This window comes from Durio zibethinus, chromosome 13 (genome assembly GCF_047325235.1).
Source record: "Durio zibethinus cultivar Kanyao isolate XHJ-2024 chromosome 13, ASM4732523v1, whole genome shotgun sequence".
Taxonomy (NCBI): Eukaryota; Viridiplantae; Streptophyta; class Magnoliopsida; order Malvales; family Malvaceae; genus Durio; species Durio zibethinus.
Genome location: NC_143174.1, coordinates 5,537,919 through 5,558,945, shown reverse-complemented (window position 1 = coordinate 5,558,945; position 21,027 = coordinate 5,537,919). Strand labels below are relative to the sequence as shown.

The 21,027-nt window shown below is 25.4% G+C and overlaps 1 protein-coding gene across 1 annotated transcript; it reads right to left on the bottom strand.

The window, feature by feature from the left end:
- Positions 1–1,542: 1,542 nt before the first annotated feature.
- Positions 1,543–5,107, bottom strand: LOC111304423 (cathecol O-methyltransferase 1-like). The gene is made up of 4 exons (XM_089742802.1): positions 4,596–5,107; positions 2,637–2,947; positions 2,485–2,549; positions 1,543–1,937 (listed from the first exon to the last, which is right to left on the bottom strand). The coding sequence occupies exons 1-4, from the start codon at positions 5,021–5,023 to the stop codon at positions 1,641–1,643; spliced, it is 1,101 nt and encodes a 366-aa protein (XP_089598928.1). The 5' UTR covers positions 5,024–5,107; the 3' UTR covers positions 1,543–1,640.
- Between the last annotated feature and the right edge of the window lie 15,920 nt (positions 5,108–21,027).

Sequence of the window (21,027 nt, the reverse complement as noted above, 5' to 3'; positions counted from 1 at the left end):
GCAAATTAGTTAACCATTGATTAGTTTGTAACAAATCATCGATAAATTAATATTAAATAAGTTATAATTTTATAACATTAGTAACTTAGTAGTAAATTATCAACAATTTAGTAGTAAATCAATCTAACTTAGTAGTAAATAAATACTAATTTAGTAATTAATTATTAATGATTTAGCAATATATTATTGATAGTTTAGTAGTAAATCACTGATAATATAATAATAAATCAATTACAATTTAATTGCCAATCATTGATAAATTTTTTTTATACTTAAAGTTATCAGGAATTAAAACTTGGTTACTAGTAAAAATGGAGCTAGAAATTTTATTTTGAAAAACTAGGATACACTTATCATAAACCTTTTTAATAAAAAAATTTAGTAAAAAATATTATAAATTTGAATAAAAGAATAATGTTATTGTATAAAAAGAAATTATCTTATATTAGAATTGAATCCACGCTTTACTACAAGAGTAAATTGTTAAATATATGATAATATAAATTTTATCAATAATTACATAAAATATATCATAAGTTATCAAAAGATTACTAAGCCTATGTTTGGATTGAAGTAAGGAGAGAGAAAAGAAATGAATAGAAGGAAAACAAAAAGAAATGGGGAATCTTTTCCATTGTTTGTATATGACATAAATAAAAATAAAGAAAAGGAAGTTATGCTTAGCTCCTCTTGGTTTCCCTCAACTTTTTTCATTTTTTAGTTACCTCAAATTGGGAAGGAAAGGAAAGGAAAAAAATAAAAAATTTTAAATATAAAATGATTATTATATCCTTATTAATTTCTCTAAATTAAAAATATATGATTTTGAACTCTACCAATAAATTTATTGTCTCTAATTTTTTTTGTTATTTTTATGAAATCCATAAATTTCATTGATAACTATTTTTATGAAGAAATAAAAGAAAATTAAAAACATGAAATACGTTAACATAAACATGTAAATGTTATAGTAAAAACAAATATTATCAAATATTATAATAAAAAAATAATATAATAATTCATTTCCTTTCCTTTTTATTATTTAATCAAATAATGATTATTAATATTTATTTACTTTCTTTTCCTTTATTAATTTTAGCTATCCAAACAAATGGTACATATATTCTTTCATTTCCTTTAAAAAACCTTCCATTCCTTTATTTTACTTCCTTTTCCTTTCTTTTACTAATATTTGTCTAAACATAGCATAAAATTATATAAAAAGACTACTAAAATTTTATAAAAATATTACCAAAACTATATTGATAGTTACCGAAAATATATAATAAGTTACCAAAATTATACCAAAAGTTATCAAAATCAAAATTAAATCAAAAAGTTATCAAATTTTACTAATTAATATTATACTAAAGTTAAGATTAAATTATTATTATTATTATTATTATTATTATTATTATTATTATTATTATTATTATTATATAAAAAATTATTTATTAAAATAAATTTTTAAAGATAAAAATTATACGTGTGTCACGTCCCACAAAAACTAGTTTTAAGTACTATGTTCAACAAAAGAAAGTATGGCAATGGAAAAACAAGCATCCACTTTATTCTTTTCCATCCTTTTGCTACATTTCCAGCTGATCAAGAGCAAATTTCATCAATGATATAAAGTCAAACTACTTGAAGAACTCCATAACCCAGAAGTTACAAACAAAACACTCATATCTGACACCACTGAATCCAGCTTTAGTTGCCAGGGCTTCGAATTCTGGTTTGGTCCGTTCCTTCCCTCCTGGATTCTGAGTCATCATAAGCACATCCGCCTGTGAAATGCCTCTCACATAAACATTAGTCTCGGGCACGACCGGGAGGACAGCATCAAGCACTATAACTTTTCCGTCATCCGGAATGGCATCGTAACAATTCCTCAACAGCTTCAAACAACGATCATCACTCCAATCATGAAGAATCCACTATAAATTTTGCAACTTACGTCATTAATTTATTTGTTATCTGCTATTAACAACTTTTGATAGTAAAAGGAAAATAACTAAAATCAAACATACAATGCATTAATTAAAAAGAGCCTAATAAAATAATTACTGCTGAGAGATGATTGAATATATAACTTATAGGTGTAGATCAAGGTTAGACGTGTAAGCGAATAGAATATAATTAAATAAATTTTGTTATGTTCTTGATCTTGATCTGCTTGTTTAAGATGCTATTAGTGATCATTTATTAGCTTAAATAAACGAACAAAATTAGGTCTATTCATGAACCGTTTGTAGAATGCTTTCTTCGTTTAAACAAATCAAATGTGAACAAATTTTATAATATTTGTAATCTGTTCACTTAATTAATAAATTTTAAAATGTTATTTGTGATTATTTATCAAACTTAATAAATAAATATAAATAAATAAAAATTAAGTTTGTTTTCAAATTATTTATCGAACTCGTTCTGTTCATTTACCCCCTTAACCAAGGGAAACAAATTGCTGCAAATAATACAGTTTACCTTCATAAAAATTGCGTCTCCTTTCGGAACACTTTCAAACATATCTCCTCCTACATGCTCAACGCCTGTAATTATGTCAATTATCTTGTTAGTGTACAAACAGGCGATACCAGAGTAACTGAAAATCCAAAATGCAGAAACCAAGATGTTACCAGGGTAGGCCGGGGCATGTTGTATAACATGAGGCAAGTCAAAATTAATTCCCTTAATAGAGGGATACTTGGAGGTGATAATGCTAAGGGTGACTCCAAGACCACCGCCAACATCAACTACACGGTTGAGCTGCTCAAAACCCTTGTAGCTCTCCAGGATCTTCTTCAGAACTATAGTCGTGTGATTGATCATGGCAGTATTAAAAACTTGATTGAACCTTGGGTCCCTGCCAGGATATTCAAATGCGTTTGTTCCATGGACCCTGTCAAATGGAACTCCTCCTTCAAGAATTGCATCCTTCAGCTGCGACCTACCAGTGGATTATCATGCAGGAATTTGTTAAGTATAAGACCTTTATGACGTGAGGTCAAATGGAACTCAGGCAAATTGGTCAATTCTTTTTGAGTTGAAAAAAATTAAAGCAACCAAACCACTAAAATTAGTTGAACTAATTAACTATTCCTTTAGCCCTTTTTCTAATGTTACTATCAGAGGAAATAGTTTCATTTATTATAAACAAATGATATATTTACATATTAGAATCAACCATCCTTTGAGTATATGAATAATTTTTACATGTGCAAAATACATCTGAATTATACTACTTCTATTAATTAAATATCAAAAGAACAAAAACTCACTGTTAAATATCTGAATTTGTATTCTTAAAATCAAATTAACTTATGAAGTAACTTTTTTAAAATCTAAATCAAAGTGATTTCCCTAATCAACAAAATAGCACCGGTTGTCAAAAAAAATTCCAAGTAATGTAATATGTTAGCCTCACATCATAAGTGGAATCCATCACCAAGTGAGAAATTGAATAATTTAGGTAGTGTTTCTTTTCAGAAAATAGAATTATTTTCTGTTTTCATTTTTCAAAAAAATGAAAAATATGAGTGAAAATATATTTAATAATTGAAAATGAAAACAAATTTTTTAAAAAATAAAAATGGCTTGAAATATGAAAAAAAAAAAAAAAAAAGAAAGATACTTTTAATTGTAAAAATAATGGATGTACATTACTTTTTCTTTTTTTTACATTTTTGCAAGTTACTATATTTAAATACTTTTTAATGTCATTAATTAATAAATATATATTATATTTATATTTAAATGACATTAATAGTAATATTATTAAATATTTTATTTATTTCTTTATTTTTACATTTTAAAAAATAATTTTTATTTTCATTTATCAAATATATTTTTTAAAAAATAAAAAATAAAAACTATTTTTTAAAAAAGGAAAATAAAAAATAAAAACAAAAATCATTTTCTCAAACAAACGGTGCCTTATGTTTTTATTTTCATTCTTGAAATAAAAATAAAAAGTAAAAAATAAAAGATAAAAGATAAATAAATCTTTTTCAAAAAAAATTCAAAAAAATTGTAAAAATTTTAAAATAAAAAATAAAAAATAAAAAAAAAGAGAGACGGAGATCTTGGAGGGAAGGGAAAAGAGAGTGGAAGGCGGCGTTGGGGAGATCGATCAGCGGCTGATCAACTAGTCTGAAGCCATCATCCCCCCTCTGATCATTTTTTTTTTTTTCAATTTTAAAATTTTTACAATTTTTCATTTATAGCTTTTTTTTTTCTTTTCAAACCTCACACAAGTTGTTCGAGTTAACATTTTCCTGTTTTTTATTAGTGGTCTATTTAAGAATTGACCGTACATGAAAATATGCACATATTAGTCAATGAAAAATCAAAACATAGAGAATTTTAGCTTCCTATTTCTGGCCAAACGAAAGAAAAAGAATTTTAGCCGCCTATATTTGAACTAATATTCCCATTCTCAAACTGACCCCACCAAATATAAATTTCCAAGCACTTCCAAAATAGCTAGACCAGAAGAGGGATCAAAAGCAATGATGACAGGGAACAATGGCTCCAAAAGTCAAAAAACGAACAGTTAAAGACACACGCACAGAAGAAGAGAGAGTGAAGAAACCCACCAACTATCAAGGAACACCTTGTCCTGAAGCAAGTTCATAAAGGGGCCTAATGAAACTCCATCTTCATTTTGAACAAAGAATTTGGACACAGGCGTTAAACTATAGAGCCTCTGTGGATTACCCTCTTCATCATCAGCCAAAGAGCAACCAACAATACCATGGCTGGCTAAAACTCTAAGTATGCGGTCCAGCATAGAGGGCGCCTCTGGATTCTTGGTAGGTAACTGGGCTGCTAGCTCCTTTGGGGAGAGCTTGGCATCTGGACCAGCTTTGGCTATGATCTCAAAAATGTCAAGCTGAATTGCTGCATGCATTGACATGGGCAGCACACAAGAGATGACGATCTCGAAGGCATATGCGAAGCTTTCTTGATCTTGCTCTGCATATTTATTGTTGCCATGAAATTGGTTTTCTTCCGATGATCCCATTGAAGAGCAAAGCCTTTTTCTCTTAATCAAACTTGGATGTGTGGTTGGTACAAAAAAATGGAAGGCGGCACACGGTTTATAAATTGGAATGACTAGGAAATAGCTTGCGTACCAAAAAAAAAAAAATCTAAAGCACGTTTTAATAACAAAAAACAAAAAAACAAAATTGATTAAGAGCGGAGGGACCCATGAAAACACGAGGAACACGATTTTGCCTCCAAAAGTTACGATGGGACTAGGTTTTGGCAGATGAGGCCGTTCCATATGCAGACAAATGGAAATGAAATGATTGGACGCTCAATTATCAGGGATCACGGTATTTGATTTTGAAAGGTTAATTAAAATTATATATTTTTATTATTATATTATTTAAAATTTAAAATTAATACAAAATAAAGGTCTGTATTTAGTTTAAATATATTTATTTTTTAAAATTTTTTTATTTTCATACTCATATATTATATGTGTCGATCACAAATATTTTTTTAAAAAATAAATAATTTAAATAATTAACATAACTTATTTAAGATTTTATTAAACAAAAAAAAAAAAAACACTTTTAATACTTGACTGACGATTGAAATTTTATTGAGAAAAAAAAGTTTTTTTTTTTTTAATATACATGAATGTAACTTTATATTTATGATAAATTTATTATTTTTAAGAATTTATGATAATAAATTATGCGTACAATAAATAATAAATAATAATTCAATTAATTTTTTAAATTATAATGTATAAAATTAAATTAAAGATAAAAAATAAAATTAACAAATGTCAATTTTAATGTAAAAATCAATCTAATTTAATAGAAATATATGAAATAATTATAGTATAATATATATATATATATAGTATATGTTAAAAAGGATTTTGAAACATTTTGGGGGCAAAAACCCCGTTAGCTCTAATGGCGGTCGGCCATTAACGCTGAATCCTGAAGGTGCCAAACCAACCACCAAAACTTTATTTCTTTTAGGTTTTCTTTTGACAAGCCAATTACCTTAATCGACAAAGATATTATAACTGACTAATGCTCAAAACCAGTAATCGAGACTACATTATCCTTTTATCCTTTTTCTTTTGATTAATTAATTTTAATTATATCATTTCATTACTTATTTAGAAATAATTTTGTTTAAAGGAATTATCTAATTCACTATTAATAGAGTTTTTAGATTACATAAATAAAATTAATAAAATAGCAAATATCTCTTAAAATTTATTAAAGAACAAATTTTAAAAAATAAGGCATAAAAATCTTTTAACTCAATTTATAAAATTAAAAAATTACACTATGAGTATATCAAAATAAACTCATTTGTTGGGTTAATAAAACCCTTATCTTGTAGGTGGACAAAATCTTAAAAAATACTAAATCTTGAAAATTAGAAAAATAAATTGAAATGAAAATTTTTATTAGGGTTAACAAATATTTAATATAGTATTGTATAAAAAAAACTTGTACACGGCATTATTTTCATTAAAGCAACTAAGATAAAATAATATGTATGATTGATTGGCAAATTGCACGATAGATATGTAAAAGGCAAACCAATACAAATGTCAAAGGATCTCATTTGTTATAGGTAAAGCTAGAGTTAATTGAGAGATAAATGTGAGGGTTTTCCACAATTAAAGCAATGTAAGGCAAAAGTGAAAAAAAAAAAAAAAAAAAAAAAAAAAAAAAAAAAAAAAAACCATCGCAACATTTTTTTAATTCAAAAAAATAACCAGGTTGAGGATAAAGAAAATAGATATAATATAATTATTAAAATTTAAACTTTAAGTATGATGAATAATATTTTAAAATAATAGTAAGAATTAATTAAATTAATTTTCAAATTAAACTTTTAAATATTTATTTTAAAAGCTACATAAAATTGAAGAGTACTCGTACTTAACAAGAGTTGGATATATTTATGAATATTTTAAAGTTTTACAAGTTAATTTTTTGAGAAACGCAAAAGGAAAAAGTTTATTTATTCGATTTTTTCTTTCAAATAAAACAAAATAAAAATGAGAAAAATATAGACAAAGACACTGACACGTGAAATCGCACTGAGTTTTTTTTTCTCATTAGAAAAGACTTAAAATTTATCTCTTGTGTGTACGTAATGTATTTTCTCTCTTTTTTTAATACAATTATGCCTATATGTGTTCGGTAGTGGAAGGATTTTCCTAACCGGAAAAAGATAAGTATCCAATGGCGCAGGTGGCGACTTAGGTAAGTGATTAAAAATTTAAAATTTGATATTTAAATATTAAAAAAATGTAGATGATTGATATGCAATTGAGTGTGGTGTCAATTACGCGCATGGTTGCAGTTGGATTTCTACATGAAGGCAGATTTCTAATAAAGATGCGGGAATATATTCCAAATTCTATATTTTCTAGGTATTTTAGGTCTTAGGAATATTAGTCATGGAAAAATAATACGGATGGATCAGTTTGTCTATCCATTTGAGTGATGCCTTTGTCTTTTGTTTGAAAGTCTTGGCCCGCGTCAATCTTTTATCGTGTCCTGACATAAGATTTGACATTCATCTCTTCCTCTGAACCGCATCATTTACATAATTTTTATTAATTTTAATATTTAAATATTAAAAAAATGTAAATTTTCATTAAAATTTTTTTATTTTAAAAATATATAAGGTAAATTCGTTATTTATATAAAGAGATTTTATTGTTAAATTTATTAAATATTTTATGATAAATAAATCAATTTATTTATGTCATTTTTATTTATTTACAAAATATTAATTATAAATAATGATACAAACATATTTATAAATTTTTAATCATAAAATAATATATTTACATCTTTTTAAAAAATTTAATTTAATTTTTATTTACATCAATTAAATCAATAAATTAATAAGTAAAGAAAAAATGAAATCAAAATAAAAAAAATGAATAAATAAATATATAAATATATAAAAAAAATTATTATCATAAATTTTATCCCAAATCATATTAGATGACAAATAAATATAACATCATAATAAATAAAAATTAAAAAAAAAAAGTATACCCAACCAATACTTTTGAACCAACTTAAAATAAAACCTACTACTAAGAAAAATTTTGCTAGAGTCTTTTTGCTTTAATATTATATGTACACCTTTTTTTTTGCTTTGTGATTCCTTTATATTATTATTAATTATTCAATTGCTTGTTGTCTTATTGAGTTGTCTATTATTCTTGTGATCTCTCCCTCCAATTGGTTATTTATTTTCTTTCTCTTTCTGTCCAAAAATTTCTTTCTCAAAACTCAAAGTTTTGTATTACTTGATGATTGTTGTCTCAATTGTGTTGCTTCTTGATTCTACCTTTTTTCTGAGTTAGTTTCCTCTTTATATAAGAATTAAATTCTTCTTCAATTTAAAAAATTTTAATACCAATTGAATTTATCAAGATTCTATCAAAATTTATTTTTCTTTTTTCTAGAAACTTAATTTTAAAAAATTATCAAAATCAAACTCAACTTTTAAATTTTAAATCTAAATAAAATTACAATCTTTAAAAAAAAAACCAAAATTTATATTTTTTACCATAAATAAAAATAAAAAATATTTTTAAACCTTTAAATTTGAATTTAAAAAATAATTTTTAAAATTAAATATCAAAATACAATTCAAAATCTAATAATATTAAAAAAATTTCAAACAAAATTAGATATTTAGCCGTATCCCCGTTAGGGATACATTTGAAATCAAATGCAGCCTAAAGCTCCGGTCACCTTACCAAAATTCTAGTGTGGCACTAGACCGAAAGAGGCTCGCTGGCATTTTTCTCTTACACCGTAGCCCCATATTGCAATTTTAGCCCATGCTTCAAATTTTATTTACCGTTCCCATTATAGTGCAGTGAAAAAATGTTCCCTTTGTCTTTTTCCTACATTCTTTATTTTTCATATTTATTTAAAAATATTCAAATAATCTTATATAAATAAATAAAATTATACAATAGCATAATAATTAATCAATAATTAAATAATTAAAATTAAACAAATACATCAATAAATAAATTATATAATCAAACAAATTATTGGTTAATGATTAAAAATAAATATCTTCATAATTAACTAATTAATTAAAATAAATAATTACATAAATGATAAAGTAAATAAAAACTATTAATTTTAATTTAATATGAGCAAATGCAGTATTATTTTTAAAAAATATATATTATTTTAATTTAAAAATAATCATATATATAAGTACATAAAAGAGTAAATAAATAAAAATTATATCATTATAAAATAATTTTAATAATTTTAATTTATTAAAAATTATTATTTAATATAAAAATAATTTTGACAAATTTTAATTATATTTATTAACATTATAAATGTTAAACAAATTCATTATATTCAAATTTTAATTTAATGGTTTTAATGGTTATTTTTTATTTTCTCTCACTACAAGAAAATAGAAAGAAAATAGAAGATTAATGATAGTTTTGTGCCGGCCTTTCACTTAGAAACGTCACTAGCTTCTGTGTTTTTATAAACCTTAAGGTATTTTTTATCAAAACGTCACTAAATATTCGAATAGTGGCGTTTGTATTTATAAACGCCACTAAAGACAAAAATTAGCGATGTTTATCGACTATAACGCCTAAAATAATCTCCTCTAAAGAATTGGATTTATTATTGAAGGCATTTTTAGCAAAAAAATACCTTGAATAATTCTTTTATAAAAAATAGATGAGAGATTATTGAAGGCATTTTTTTTACAGAAAATGCTTTAAATAATATTCTTATAAAAAATGAAGGCAATTATTGAAGGCGTTTTTGGTCAAAAACACCTTCAATAATTATGCAGAAAGAATGGGAGAGGATTATTAAAAGTGATTTTGCCAAAAAAACACCTTCAATAATGTCATTTAATTTTTTATAAAAGATTATTCAAGGTATTTTCTGACAAAAAATGCCTTTAATAATCTCCCCAATACAATCGAAAAGGATTATTGAAGCGTCATTGGCTAGAAATGTACCCCTATTTAATTTTTTGTAAGGCATAATTAAAGGCATTTTTATCCAAAAAATAATAGAATGGGAAGTCAATTGTAAGTTTATGCCTAGAAAACTTTTGGTTCATATATGTGATACTACGAATTATATTTTGAAATTTACAATACAAACATTGTAGTAATTTAATAAATTGATCACACATCCGAATTTAAAACTGATAATATTGCCATATAAATATACTTTTTTTCAAATATATGTGTACGCAATATATGTGTATAAAAGTTGCAGCCAATTGATATAAAACAAATATTAGCCAATAATATTAAACCAATACCTCAATCTATAAACTTAAATTATCCATTCAACATGGCATGTTAAAAACATTATAACAAATTAAATGCATATATTTACACACAACCAACAATGTCCAAGCTCATTGTTTAGCAAATGATAATACATACTCACATCACTCTTTACAAACTTCATCAAGTTCGTCTATTGTAAAGCCTCATTTATTCTCTCGCTAAAAAAAATCACAAGTAAATGTTAATAAACGATAACATAATTTAGCTATTTTTTTTGGAAAATATAACAATTTTATGAAATTAATACTAACTTTGAATGGTGTGGTCATTAAATCTTATAATACTATTTTTCTCATAAAACGAAGGACATAATATCCACATTCTTTACATAAATACCTTCAATAATCTCCTCATCAAAAATTGAAGGGATTATTAAAGGTATTTTTTACATAAATACGCCTTCAATAATTTCTTTTAAAAGATTAGAGAGAATTATTGAAGGTATTTTCAACAAAAAAATGCCTTCACTAATTTCCTTTAAAAATTTTTAAAAGATTATTGAAGGCGTTTTATGCAAAAAAAAAAAATGCCTTCAATGATTTTCTTTAAAAAATTAGAGGAGATTATTGAAGGTGTTTTCGGTAGAAAAATACCTTCAATAATTTTTTTAAAATATTAGAGGAGATTATTGAAGGCATTTTTAGTTAAAAACGTCTTCAATAATCTCCTCATCAAAATTTTAAAGGATTATTGAAGGCGTTTTCTACATAAACACGCCTTCAATAATTTCTTTTAAAAGATTGGAGTGAATTATTAAAGGCATTTTTTGCAGAAAAATACCTTCAATAATTTTTTTTTAAATTGAAAAAAATTATTTAAGGGGTTTTTAGTCAAATAATCTCCTCGCCAAAATTTTAAAGGATTATTAAAGGTATTTTATGCATAAACACACCTTCAATAATTTTTTTTAAAAAATTAAAGGAGATTATTTAAAGTATTTTGCTGTAAAAAAACACATTTAATAATTTCTTTTAAAAAATTGAAGAGAATTATTAAAGGCATTTTTGTAACGCCTTCAATAATCTCCTCGTCAAGATTTTAAGGGATTATTGAAGGCATTTTCTACAAAAAAAAAAAAGGCCTTTAATAATTTTTTTAAAAAAATTTTAGAAGATTATTAAAGGAGTTTTTTGTCAGATAATGCCTTAAATAATACCCTCATAGAAATTGGAATCAAATGCCCCCAAAATAATTTTGTAATTTATAATAATGATAAATGTAATTTTTTAAAAACTCCCCCCAACTCATAACATTAAAATTTAGTGTCGTTTGTTTGTTGAAAACACCTTAAACTTAGCATATCGAATCCCTAACTTTAAGCTTCAGCTTAATTAATCTAATATTTCTCTTTCCATACCAACTTTACTTTTCCTTTCTTTCAACTTTTACTAATCGAACTTTGTCTTTTAGAACCCTATTTCTACTATTTTTTTCATTATTTACTTTAGTTTTTACTTCATTCTACTATTTTTTCAGCTTTTGCAATTTTTATTACAATTTGGGGTACAAAATTTTTCTCCAAAACCCATCTTTCTCAAATACCCATTTGAAGCCCACTATCCCTTTTCCTTTCCTATCTATTACATATTGTCAAGGATAAGCTTACTAAAGTTACAGAGGTAACTTCTTATGGTGCTTCATACATGTGGTTCAAGAAATTGAGAAAGCGTTCAAGTATTATAGGGAGATCATTCAATTCATATTGTCATAGTGCACATAATTGCTTTGTTGTTCTAGTTTTCTATAAGCGTTGGTCTTGTTATTATTTTTGGTTTAATACATTATATAATTAAGTATTTGACATGTTCGTTTTCATATAATTTATTTATATAATTTTGGTCTAATGATGTAGCAAGTACTAAATGGATAAAAGTTAGATGCAAAAGCTAAAATTAAGTCAAGAGTACTGAGATAGAGTGAAATTTTTTTTTAATTTTGTATTTGAGAATACATGTAAAGATAATATGTATTATGCCCATATTTGAAGTGTGTTAATATCAAATGACAAATGCATGAAGTTGTTTTGGAACATTTAATTTGTATTGAAATTATTTTAGGATATGTTAATTGGTATTTTCATGGAGAATCTGTACCATCAAGGTCTTCGATTATAGTTTTTTCAACTTCAAGGGCTCTTCAATACCAACATGATCCTATTAGAGAAGATAACATAAAAGACATATTGTGAGATGCTTTTTTATAACCAACATTTCCATCATCTGTCTCCTCAAAATAATGAATTTAATGAGTCAAATATTGAAATGAATGAATTTGGTGAACATGGGATAGGTGTAGGTGACCAACAACTGAGTGAAAGTATTATAGGTTGTTTGAGGATATGAATGAAGAACTTTATGAGGGATCTAAGCATTCAATGTTATCTTTCTGTGTGCATCTTTTTCACTTAAAATGTTTCCTTTTGCAAAAATCCCTGAATCTTATAAGGATTCAAAGAAGATAATCAAGGATTTGGGTCTTGGATATAAGAAAATTCATAGTTGTCCCAATGTTGCATGTTGTATTGAGGTGATAGAAAAAATTAAGAATCTTGTCATTTGTGTCGTAATTCTCATTGGATGAAAAAAATCTCGATGAAAGATTGAATGAAGATGATGATAAGATCAATGTAAAAAAAAAAAAACCTATAAAGTTTTTATGGTATTTTTCATTAATATTAAGACTTCAGCAACTCTTCATGCTTTCCAAAACTTTAGATTCTATGAGGTGGCATCATGACAAATGAACAGATGATGGATCATTGAGGCATCTTACAGATTTTTTAGAATTTAAAACATTTTATTCTAGGTTTTCAGACTTTGCTTCTGATCTTCAAAATGTTATGCTTGGACTAGTATCTGATGGATTCAACCCGTTCAAAATGTTGAGTATTTCTTATAGTACTTGGTCAGTTATATTGATTTCGTATAATTTACTACCATGGATTACCATGAAACAACAGTCATTTATCTTGTCTATGATAATTTTTAGGGAAAAAAGTTTGGATAATGATATAGACATCTACTTACAACCTATTATTAAAGAGTTGAAGCAATTATGGGAAGGAGTTAAGACCTAAGATGTATCAAAAAAAAATTTTCAATATGCATGCTACTCTGTTATGAACTATCAATGATTTTTTTACTTATACGAATTTATCTGATTAAAGCATAAAAGGTCGTTATGCTTGTCCATATTGTGATATGCAGACATATTCGAAGTGGTTACATAATGGTAAAAAATTTAGTTATATAGGACATCATCGATGGTTAGATGATAATCATCGATTTAGATTTCAAAAATATCTCTTTGATGAAATTGAATAGTTAAAAAGATCGTCTTTACCAATTAATGGATCTAATATCTTGTCAAAGTTAAAATATATCAATTTCATTTATGAAAAAAAAAAACTCAATCAAGGAAAAGAGTGAGGGAGATCTTTAAAGGTTTCTGACCTCCTATTACTCAAGTTAGTGATATTGATACTCAAGTTGACGATCTTGATGTTCAAAGTGATAAGGAAAAAGATGAAGAAGATGACCCTAATAAGTTTGAGTTGTAAAAAAAATATTTTTTTAAGTTGTCTTATTGAAAATATAATTTATTACGTCATAACCTTGATGTGATGCACAGAGAAAAATGTTTACGAAAATTTTATTGGGATAATTCTCAATGTGAATAAAAGATCAAAAGATGACTTAAAGAGTTGGCTTGACCTAGTTGATATGGGGATTCGCCCTGACCTTCATCCAAAGTTATTTTTAATGGTAAATATTAATTGTCTCTTACCTGTTTTGGGATTTCTAAAGCTAAGAAAGATGTGTTTTGTAAGGTTTTGAAAAATGTGAAAGTTTTGGATGGCTATACATCAAATATATCGATATGTGTGAATTTGAAAGAGCAAAAACTTTCTTCATTGAAGTCACATGATTATCATATTATGATGCAAGACTTACTTTCTTTTGTTTTACGTTCATCAATATCAAAACAAGTCACTTTAGTGGTAATTGAATTGAATAACATATTTAAAGATCTCTATAGGAAAGTTCTAATTGTGAAAGAGCTTGACAAACTTTAAGATCAAGCTACAATTACTTTATGCCATTTAGAGAAAATTTTTCCTCTAAAATTCTTCACAATTATGATGCATTTGGTTATCCACCTTTCATATGAAGCAAAAGTCAATGGATCGATTTATTATCGATAGTTGTATCCTATCAAAAGGTATTATTTGTTAATAGCTTGATTAGGTTGTTAGTGTTAATCATATCACTCTAGTTAAAATGGTATATGACAAATGTTTTATGCCTTAGGTTTTTAGAAGGTTAAAGTCTTGTCGTCATAACAAACGCTATCCGGAAGGTTCTATTGCTGAAAGATATTTAGCAAAAAAGTGTATGACATTTTGTTTTCGTTATTTGGATAATGTTGAAACGAGATTTAATAGACCATCAAGAAATGTTGCTATACAGCATACTGATTTTGCCTACAATTATCTTTTTGAAAGCTTTGGACAACCAATAGGCAAAGCTAAAATGGTAGAGTTAGATAAAAAAAATCTTGGGCACAAGCACATCGATATGTTTTCTTCCATCATGACTCAATTGAATCGTTTCACACGTAAGTTTTCTTACAAGGAAATAGTTCATTCCATTAAGCATAGATTATTGTATTTTTCTTATTGTTAATACTTTATCATGATATTTTGTAGTGAGAATAGAAATAATTTGAGAGCTCGTGCACATTATCGATTATCAAACCTTTAAGAGCTTGAAAGTTGTTCACCGAAAACTTTCATAAATGGTTAGGAGCAATTGTAAGTAATGCCATACTTCTTATAATGAGAAATGTACATAAAATGCTTAGGGTATAAATAAAATTAATAACATATATATTTATTCCACCTTTATAAGTTTAGAGTGGAAGGTTTGTTAGTGAAGAGGTAAAGTGTCTTTCACAAAAGCTAAACGGGATTGAGAAATGTACAAAAGTTTCATCATCAATGGATTTAGATTTCACACTAAATCCCGTAAAAGATTTAAAAGTATACAAAATTCAAGAATTGTTGTTACTTCATCAATACTAGCTATGCTAGTGCTAAGGACACAAACCCGTTAGAAGAAAACATTGACTATTATGTCACGATTAATGACATCATTGAGTTGGATTATTATGACAAGTAAAAAGTTATCTTATTTCAATGTGATTGGGCTTATGTGAATAGTGTAAGGGATATTAAAAAAGATCAATTTAGCTTTACAATTGTGAATTTTTCTTAATTAATTGACACCAAACAACAACTTATCAATGAACCTTACATTTTTTTCCTCTTAAGTCAAACAAGTTTTTTATTCTAAAGACCAAAAGAATTGGGTTAGTTTGTTGTTCTTTGAAACACACCTAGAGACTTATTTGATATGAGATCAGATACCAAATATGATATTGAACATGAAACTGAATATTTTCTTTTTACTGAATAAAACTTGGATGAAAATATCTCCAGTACCTCTACTCAGTGGGTCCGTGATTATGTTAATGAAGATATTTATGAACCATGTTGGATCATCCATATTTTGTAAATCGAATGTTTAAAACATAATGTAATAAATACTTGTATGTAATTTATGTCGCAATTGCTTTTATTTCAATTATTGTATTGTAAGTCATACATTATCTTTTAATTTAATTAAATCAATATGTTCGTTATATATGATTGGTTATGATTTCTTAACTTCTCAATGTCTTTATAAATGTTCTTTACATATGTTTTTTATATATGCACTTTTATGATGCAGCTAAGCTATAATGCGAATGAGTAGATTGAAAAGAATACATATTAGAGATATTAGTTCAGAACCATCTGCGATACTAATTGATCTTGGCTATGGACTGAATCCTATGTACAGTCGGCTCTAACTCAACTATTTCTAACCCTTCAACTGATATTGGATCTGGCAATATAGGAGGTCCAAGTCTAAATAGTATCTCGTCAATTGATTCTGATTTTAATTTGAATGTCGGTATAATAAACCTCATATTTAGATTTCGATTATAATGATTAAAGTATTGATAATTTACAAATTAATTTTTTTTTATTTGCAGTTGATAACAATGATCAACGAAAGACCAGAAGTTAGACAACTTTGAAGGAATTGTTTGCACTACCTCCAAACAAGCGTATTGTAATCTCTATAAACTTTGATAGGTAACCAATTGGTGAAAAGTCTCAACTGTTGGCTAGATTTTTAGGCATGATTGCCCGTAATTGAATGAAATTGCCTATTCATTATGAAACATGGCATAAAGTTCCAGCAGAAGTTAAGGTCGATGCTTTAAACTTTATTGAGGTATTAGTATAATTAATTACATATAAAAAATTTAATTATTTTAAATTTGGTTTATTGATTAAAACTTAGCTTTTTGTATTATTACAATCAAGATTTGTACTTGAAATACCAACATCATTTGTGCTTAAGTCATTGAAAAAGAAATGGAAAGACTATAAGCATAATTTGAAGAAAAAGTATTATGATCGAAATAGTACTGTAGAGGCCATAACGAAAAATGTACCCCATAATGTGATTAGGTGGTAATATGAATAATTAGTTAGATTTTGACTCTTAAGAAAAAGAGAGGTACTTTTAGTATTAGTTTTTATAATAAAGGTGTTTTATGATTTAAGTTGATAATATTTGTATTTCTATCATATATGTAATTATTTTTTATGACAGGAAAGAGAACAAATTAAGATTGGTAGTAGAAAGCAACAGAAATATAGCCACACAAATGGATCAAAAAGTTTTGCAAGAAAGCAAAAAAAAAAATAGTAAGTTTATGATATTAAACTTTTTCGAATGATTGAACTTGGTTTCCATTATTGATATATGTGTCGTAATTTGTAATTAATGTCTGTTTACAACTTTTTGTGCTATTACAAGGTAAAAATGTAAATTTACAATTATTTTTCTATTTTAATAGTTTTGATAGTTTCAATACATGATATTAAACTTATCCAAATTATTAAACTTAGTTTCCACGATTGATATGTATGACAAAGTTAGGACTTTTTGCGCTGTTAATAGGTAATAATACAAAATTGCTATTATTATTTTAGTTTAACAGTTTGGATAACTCCAATAATGATATTAAACTTGTCTGAATGATTGAACTTGGTTTCCACAATTGATATATATGAAAAAGTTATCATTTACGTCTATTTAGGACTATGTTTGTCGTTAAAATGAAAAAAAAATTATTATTATTATTCTATTTTAACAGTTTGGATGGCTTCAATACATGATATTAAACTTTTTCAAATTATTGAACTTGATTTTCGCAGTTGATATATGTGAAAAAGTTGTTGTTTACAGTTGTTTATGATTTTTTCGAGCCGTTAAAAGGCAAAAATACAAATTTACTATTATTGTTTTATTTTAGCAGTTTAGATAGCTTCAATACATTATATTAAACTTTTGCGAATGATTGAACTTGGTTTTCGCAATTGATATATGTGACAAAGTTGTTATTTACCTCTGTTTAGGACTTTTTTTGCCATTAAAAGGTAAAAATACAAAGTTGTTGTTGTTCACTATATTTTAACAGTTTAGATAGCTTCAATACATGATATTAAACTTGTCCAAATAATTGAATTTGGTTTCCATGATTGATATGTGTGAAAGGTCAAAATGTTTTTATTGTTTACGTTTGTTTAAGACTTTTGTGCTATTAAAGGGCAAAAATATAATTTTACAGTTATATGTCTATTTAATAATTTAAATAGATTAAATACATTATATGCATGAATAAGTTGCGGTTGATATGTATTTAACAATAACATATGTTTTTATATAGGAGATTGAAATGGGTGAAAAAATTAAACGTGTAAAACTTTTTCGATTAACTCATATAAAAAAAGATGGATCTTACTTGAATGTTGAAACACAAGAAATTGTGGTAATTTGTTACATATGTTGTATACATAAAGTAATATTGACTATTTTAAACAGATTATTAATTAATCATTAAACTTGATAGTTTTATCTAATTAATTTATAAGAAAAAGTGAAAGAAAAAATGGCTACTAATATTGAAATTGCATCTGATGGTTCCGTCAATATACAAGAATTGAAAATTTGAATTTTCACAGAAGTTGCTGGAAAAGAAAGATATGGATTGGTTCGAGGCCTTGGATTGGGTCCAACACCATCTAGCTACTATGGATGTAGCTTTCAATAATTTATATTCTCAACAAGTCAATTTTCACGAGACATTTTCATATTGAGAGAGGAGTTTTAAACTATGCAACAACGTTTCCAGCAAATGGAAGCATAAAAAGAACATGAGCATGCTAAAATTGAAGAGGAACGTGCTAGAATGGAACAAGAACGTACAAAATTTCAGCAGTTGCATGATTGATTTGATACTCTTACGAATTTTATGCAACAACAATTTTCAGGAACTAATGTAAGTGGTTTACCAACTCAGGTATTATATTTAGTAACTATTTATTTTTTTTACTATGAATAATAGCTTATTATTAAGTTTTAAAACTTGTATGATATTATTTAGTAGGTTCTTGGTGGAAACAATCCTTCATCAAATGGCAGTATTCTAAATCTATGAAGTCATCAATTTCATACATTTTAAATTTTTTGGTTAATGTACTAAATTAATTTGAATATTATTGCATGTATTATTAAACTTTGTGTTACATACATATTTGAACAAATTATATATTTATAATATTAAGTTTATGAATTGAACTTCGTTTTTATTTCTTTTAACATTTTTATTTAATGATAATAATAAATTTTATAAAAAAGTAAATTTTTTAATTTCACGACGTTTGTGTTAAAAAATACCACTAAATTCAAAATTTAGTAGCATTTATAGCATAAAACGTCACTAAATTAGCAGCATTTTATCAGAAAAACATCGTTAAATTAACAGCATTTTATTAGAAAAACGTCGCTAAATTAGCAGTGTTTATTTATTCAAATGACGTTAATTTAACGGTGTTTATTTATACAAACGTTGTTAATTTAGCGACGTTTATCTATACAAATGTCTCTAATTTAACGACGTTTTATGATACAAACGTCTATAAATTAGAAGCATTTTTGTGATATAAATACTACTAAATTAGAGGCGTTTTATAAAAAAAAAACACCACTATTTTTCTCTACGTGAATATAACTGACGCTCTTAGTGACGTTTTTCACAAATACCGCTAATATTTTAGTGACATTTATAAATGTCAATAAACCTTAAAAAAATATCACTAAAGACTTAAACCTCTGTAGTAACTATACATTATCTCATTACTTTCATTGGTTTTATATTTAAATATATATCACATCATTGAGTTTAATCTCACTAATTATTTAATTTGGGAAATTTTTCATGAGATTTATAATTAAATCAAATATTTGTGTGTGTGTATATATATATATATATTATTGTGTAATTAATTAGCTGCCACAAACGTAGTAAAATTTCAAAATTAAATATGTACTTGTTCATTGGTTACGAGTAAACCTTTTCTTGGATCGAATTATTTGTTAAACTTGCAGGTCTCGAGAGTTTTTTTTATCTTATCATTATATTTTATAATCTTATTTTTCAAGTATTTATAGTTTTAAATTTATTTTTCAATATATTACACATTTTATTATTTTATTTGTTATAATGTGTAAATTCGAAAATTCAATTAGCAAACATAAAAAAATCACCTTCAATCTTTTTTGTTAAACGTGATTGATTATCTAAATTTATTTTATTTAAAAAAAATTTTAAGCTTGACTCATTTTTTAAAAATTATATATTTTAATTTACATAATATAACTAGGTTCAAGATTACACTTACATTTAATAAAAGTATTAATACCCTACAATGTCTATCCAAAATTGATACTAATTAATTTCATATTATCTTAAATTTTTCTAGGCTAAATAAATGATACTTTATTTTATCATTTTTGTTTTATTTAATTTATTGTATAAATATAAAAAAAAAATTCAAGCATTTAATGACACCTTCAATGGAATTTAAAAAAAAAATCATTTTAAAATTATTCAAAAAAATGTTATTTTATTGAAAATGCTTGAAAATGCTCTATTGGTGGATTTATTTGATGTTTTATGAAAATATTTTATTTATTTTACTTTATTTTTTGTTTTACTAAAAATTATTTTTATTATTGGCCAAAAAATATTTATTTTTATTTTAACTATCTTTATCTTTATTTTTTATATTAAATTACTTAAATTAATTGTTAAATAAGAATTTTTTTGTTGAAATATTTTCAAAAATTTTCAATACTTTTGATAAAATTTGAAGACAAATCCTCACTTAAGGTTCTAAAAAATTAACACTAGTGATTTTGTTTAAATTTTATCATTCAAAGAATTTTCACTTAATGAATTACAAATGATGCAAACAAATAAACATGATGCATATGGTTGTAAATTATTCACAATTTTGATTCTAATTTAAATTTTAAAATTTAAACTATTAAGTAAAATAAAATTACTTGTGAAAATAGTCCTTGAGATTTTCTACCAAAACTTTGGGTAAGATCTCATAATTATTTTTCATTTGAAATATTTTTAAAAAAAAGTCACTTTAAAATTTTCTAAAAGAATTTCATTCCTAAGGAATTTTC

Coding starts and splice junctions, on each gene's coding strand:
- LOC111304423 (XM_089742802.1), bottom strand. CDS start 5,023: ATGGGATCATCGGAAGAAAACCAATTTCATGGCAACAATAAATATGCA. Junction 2,948..4,595: donor AAGGTGTTCCTTGATAGTTG/GTGGGTTTCTTC, acceptor ATCCACTGGTAG/GTCGCAGCTGAAGGATGCAA. Junction 1,938..2,484: donor GAGACGCAATTTTTATGAAG/GTAAACTGTATT, acceptor CAAAATTTATAG/TGGATTCTTCATGATTGGAG.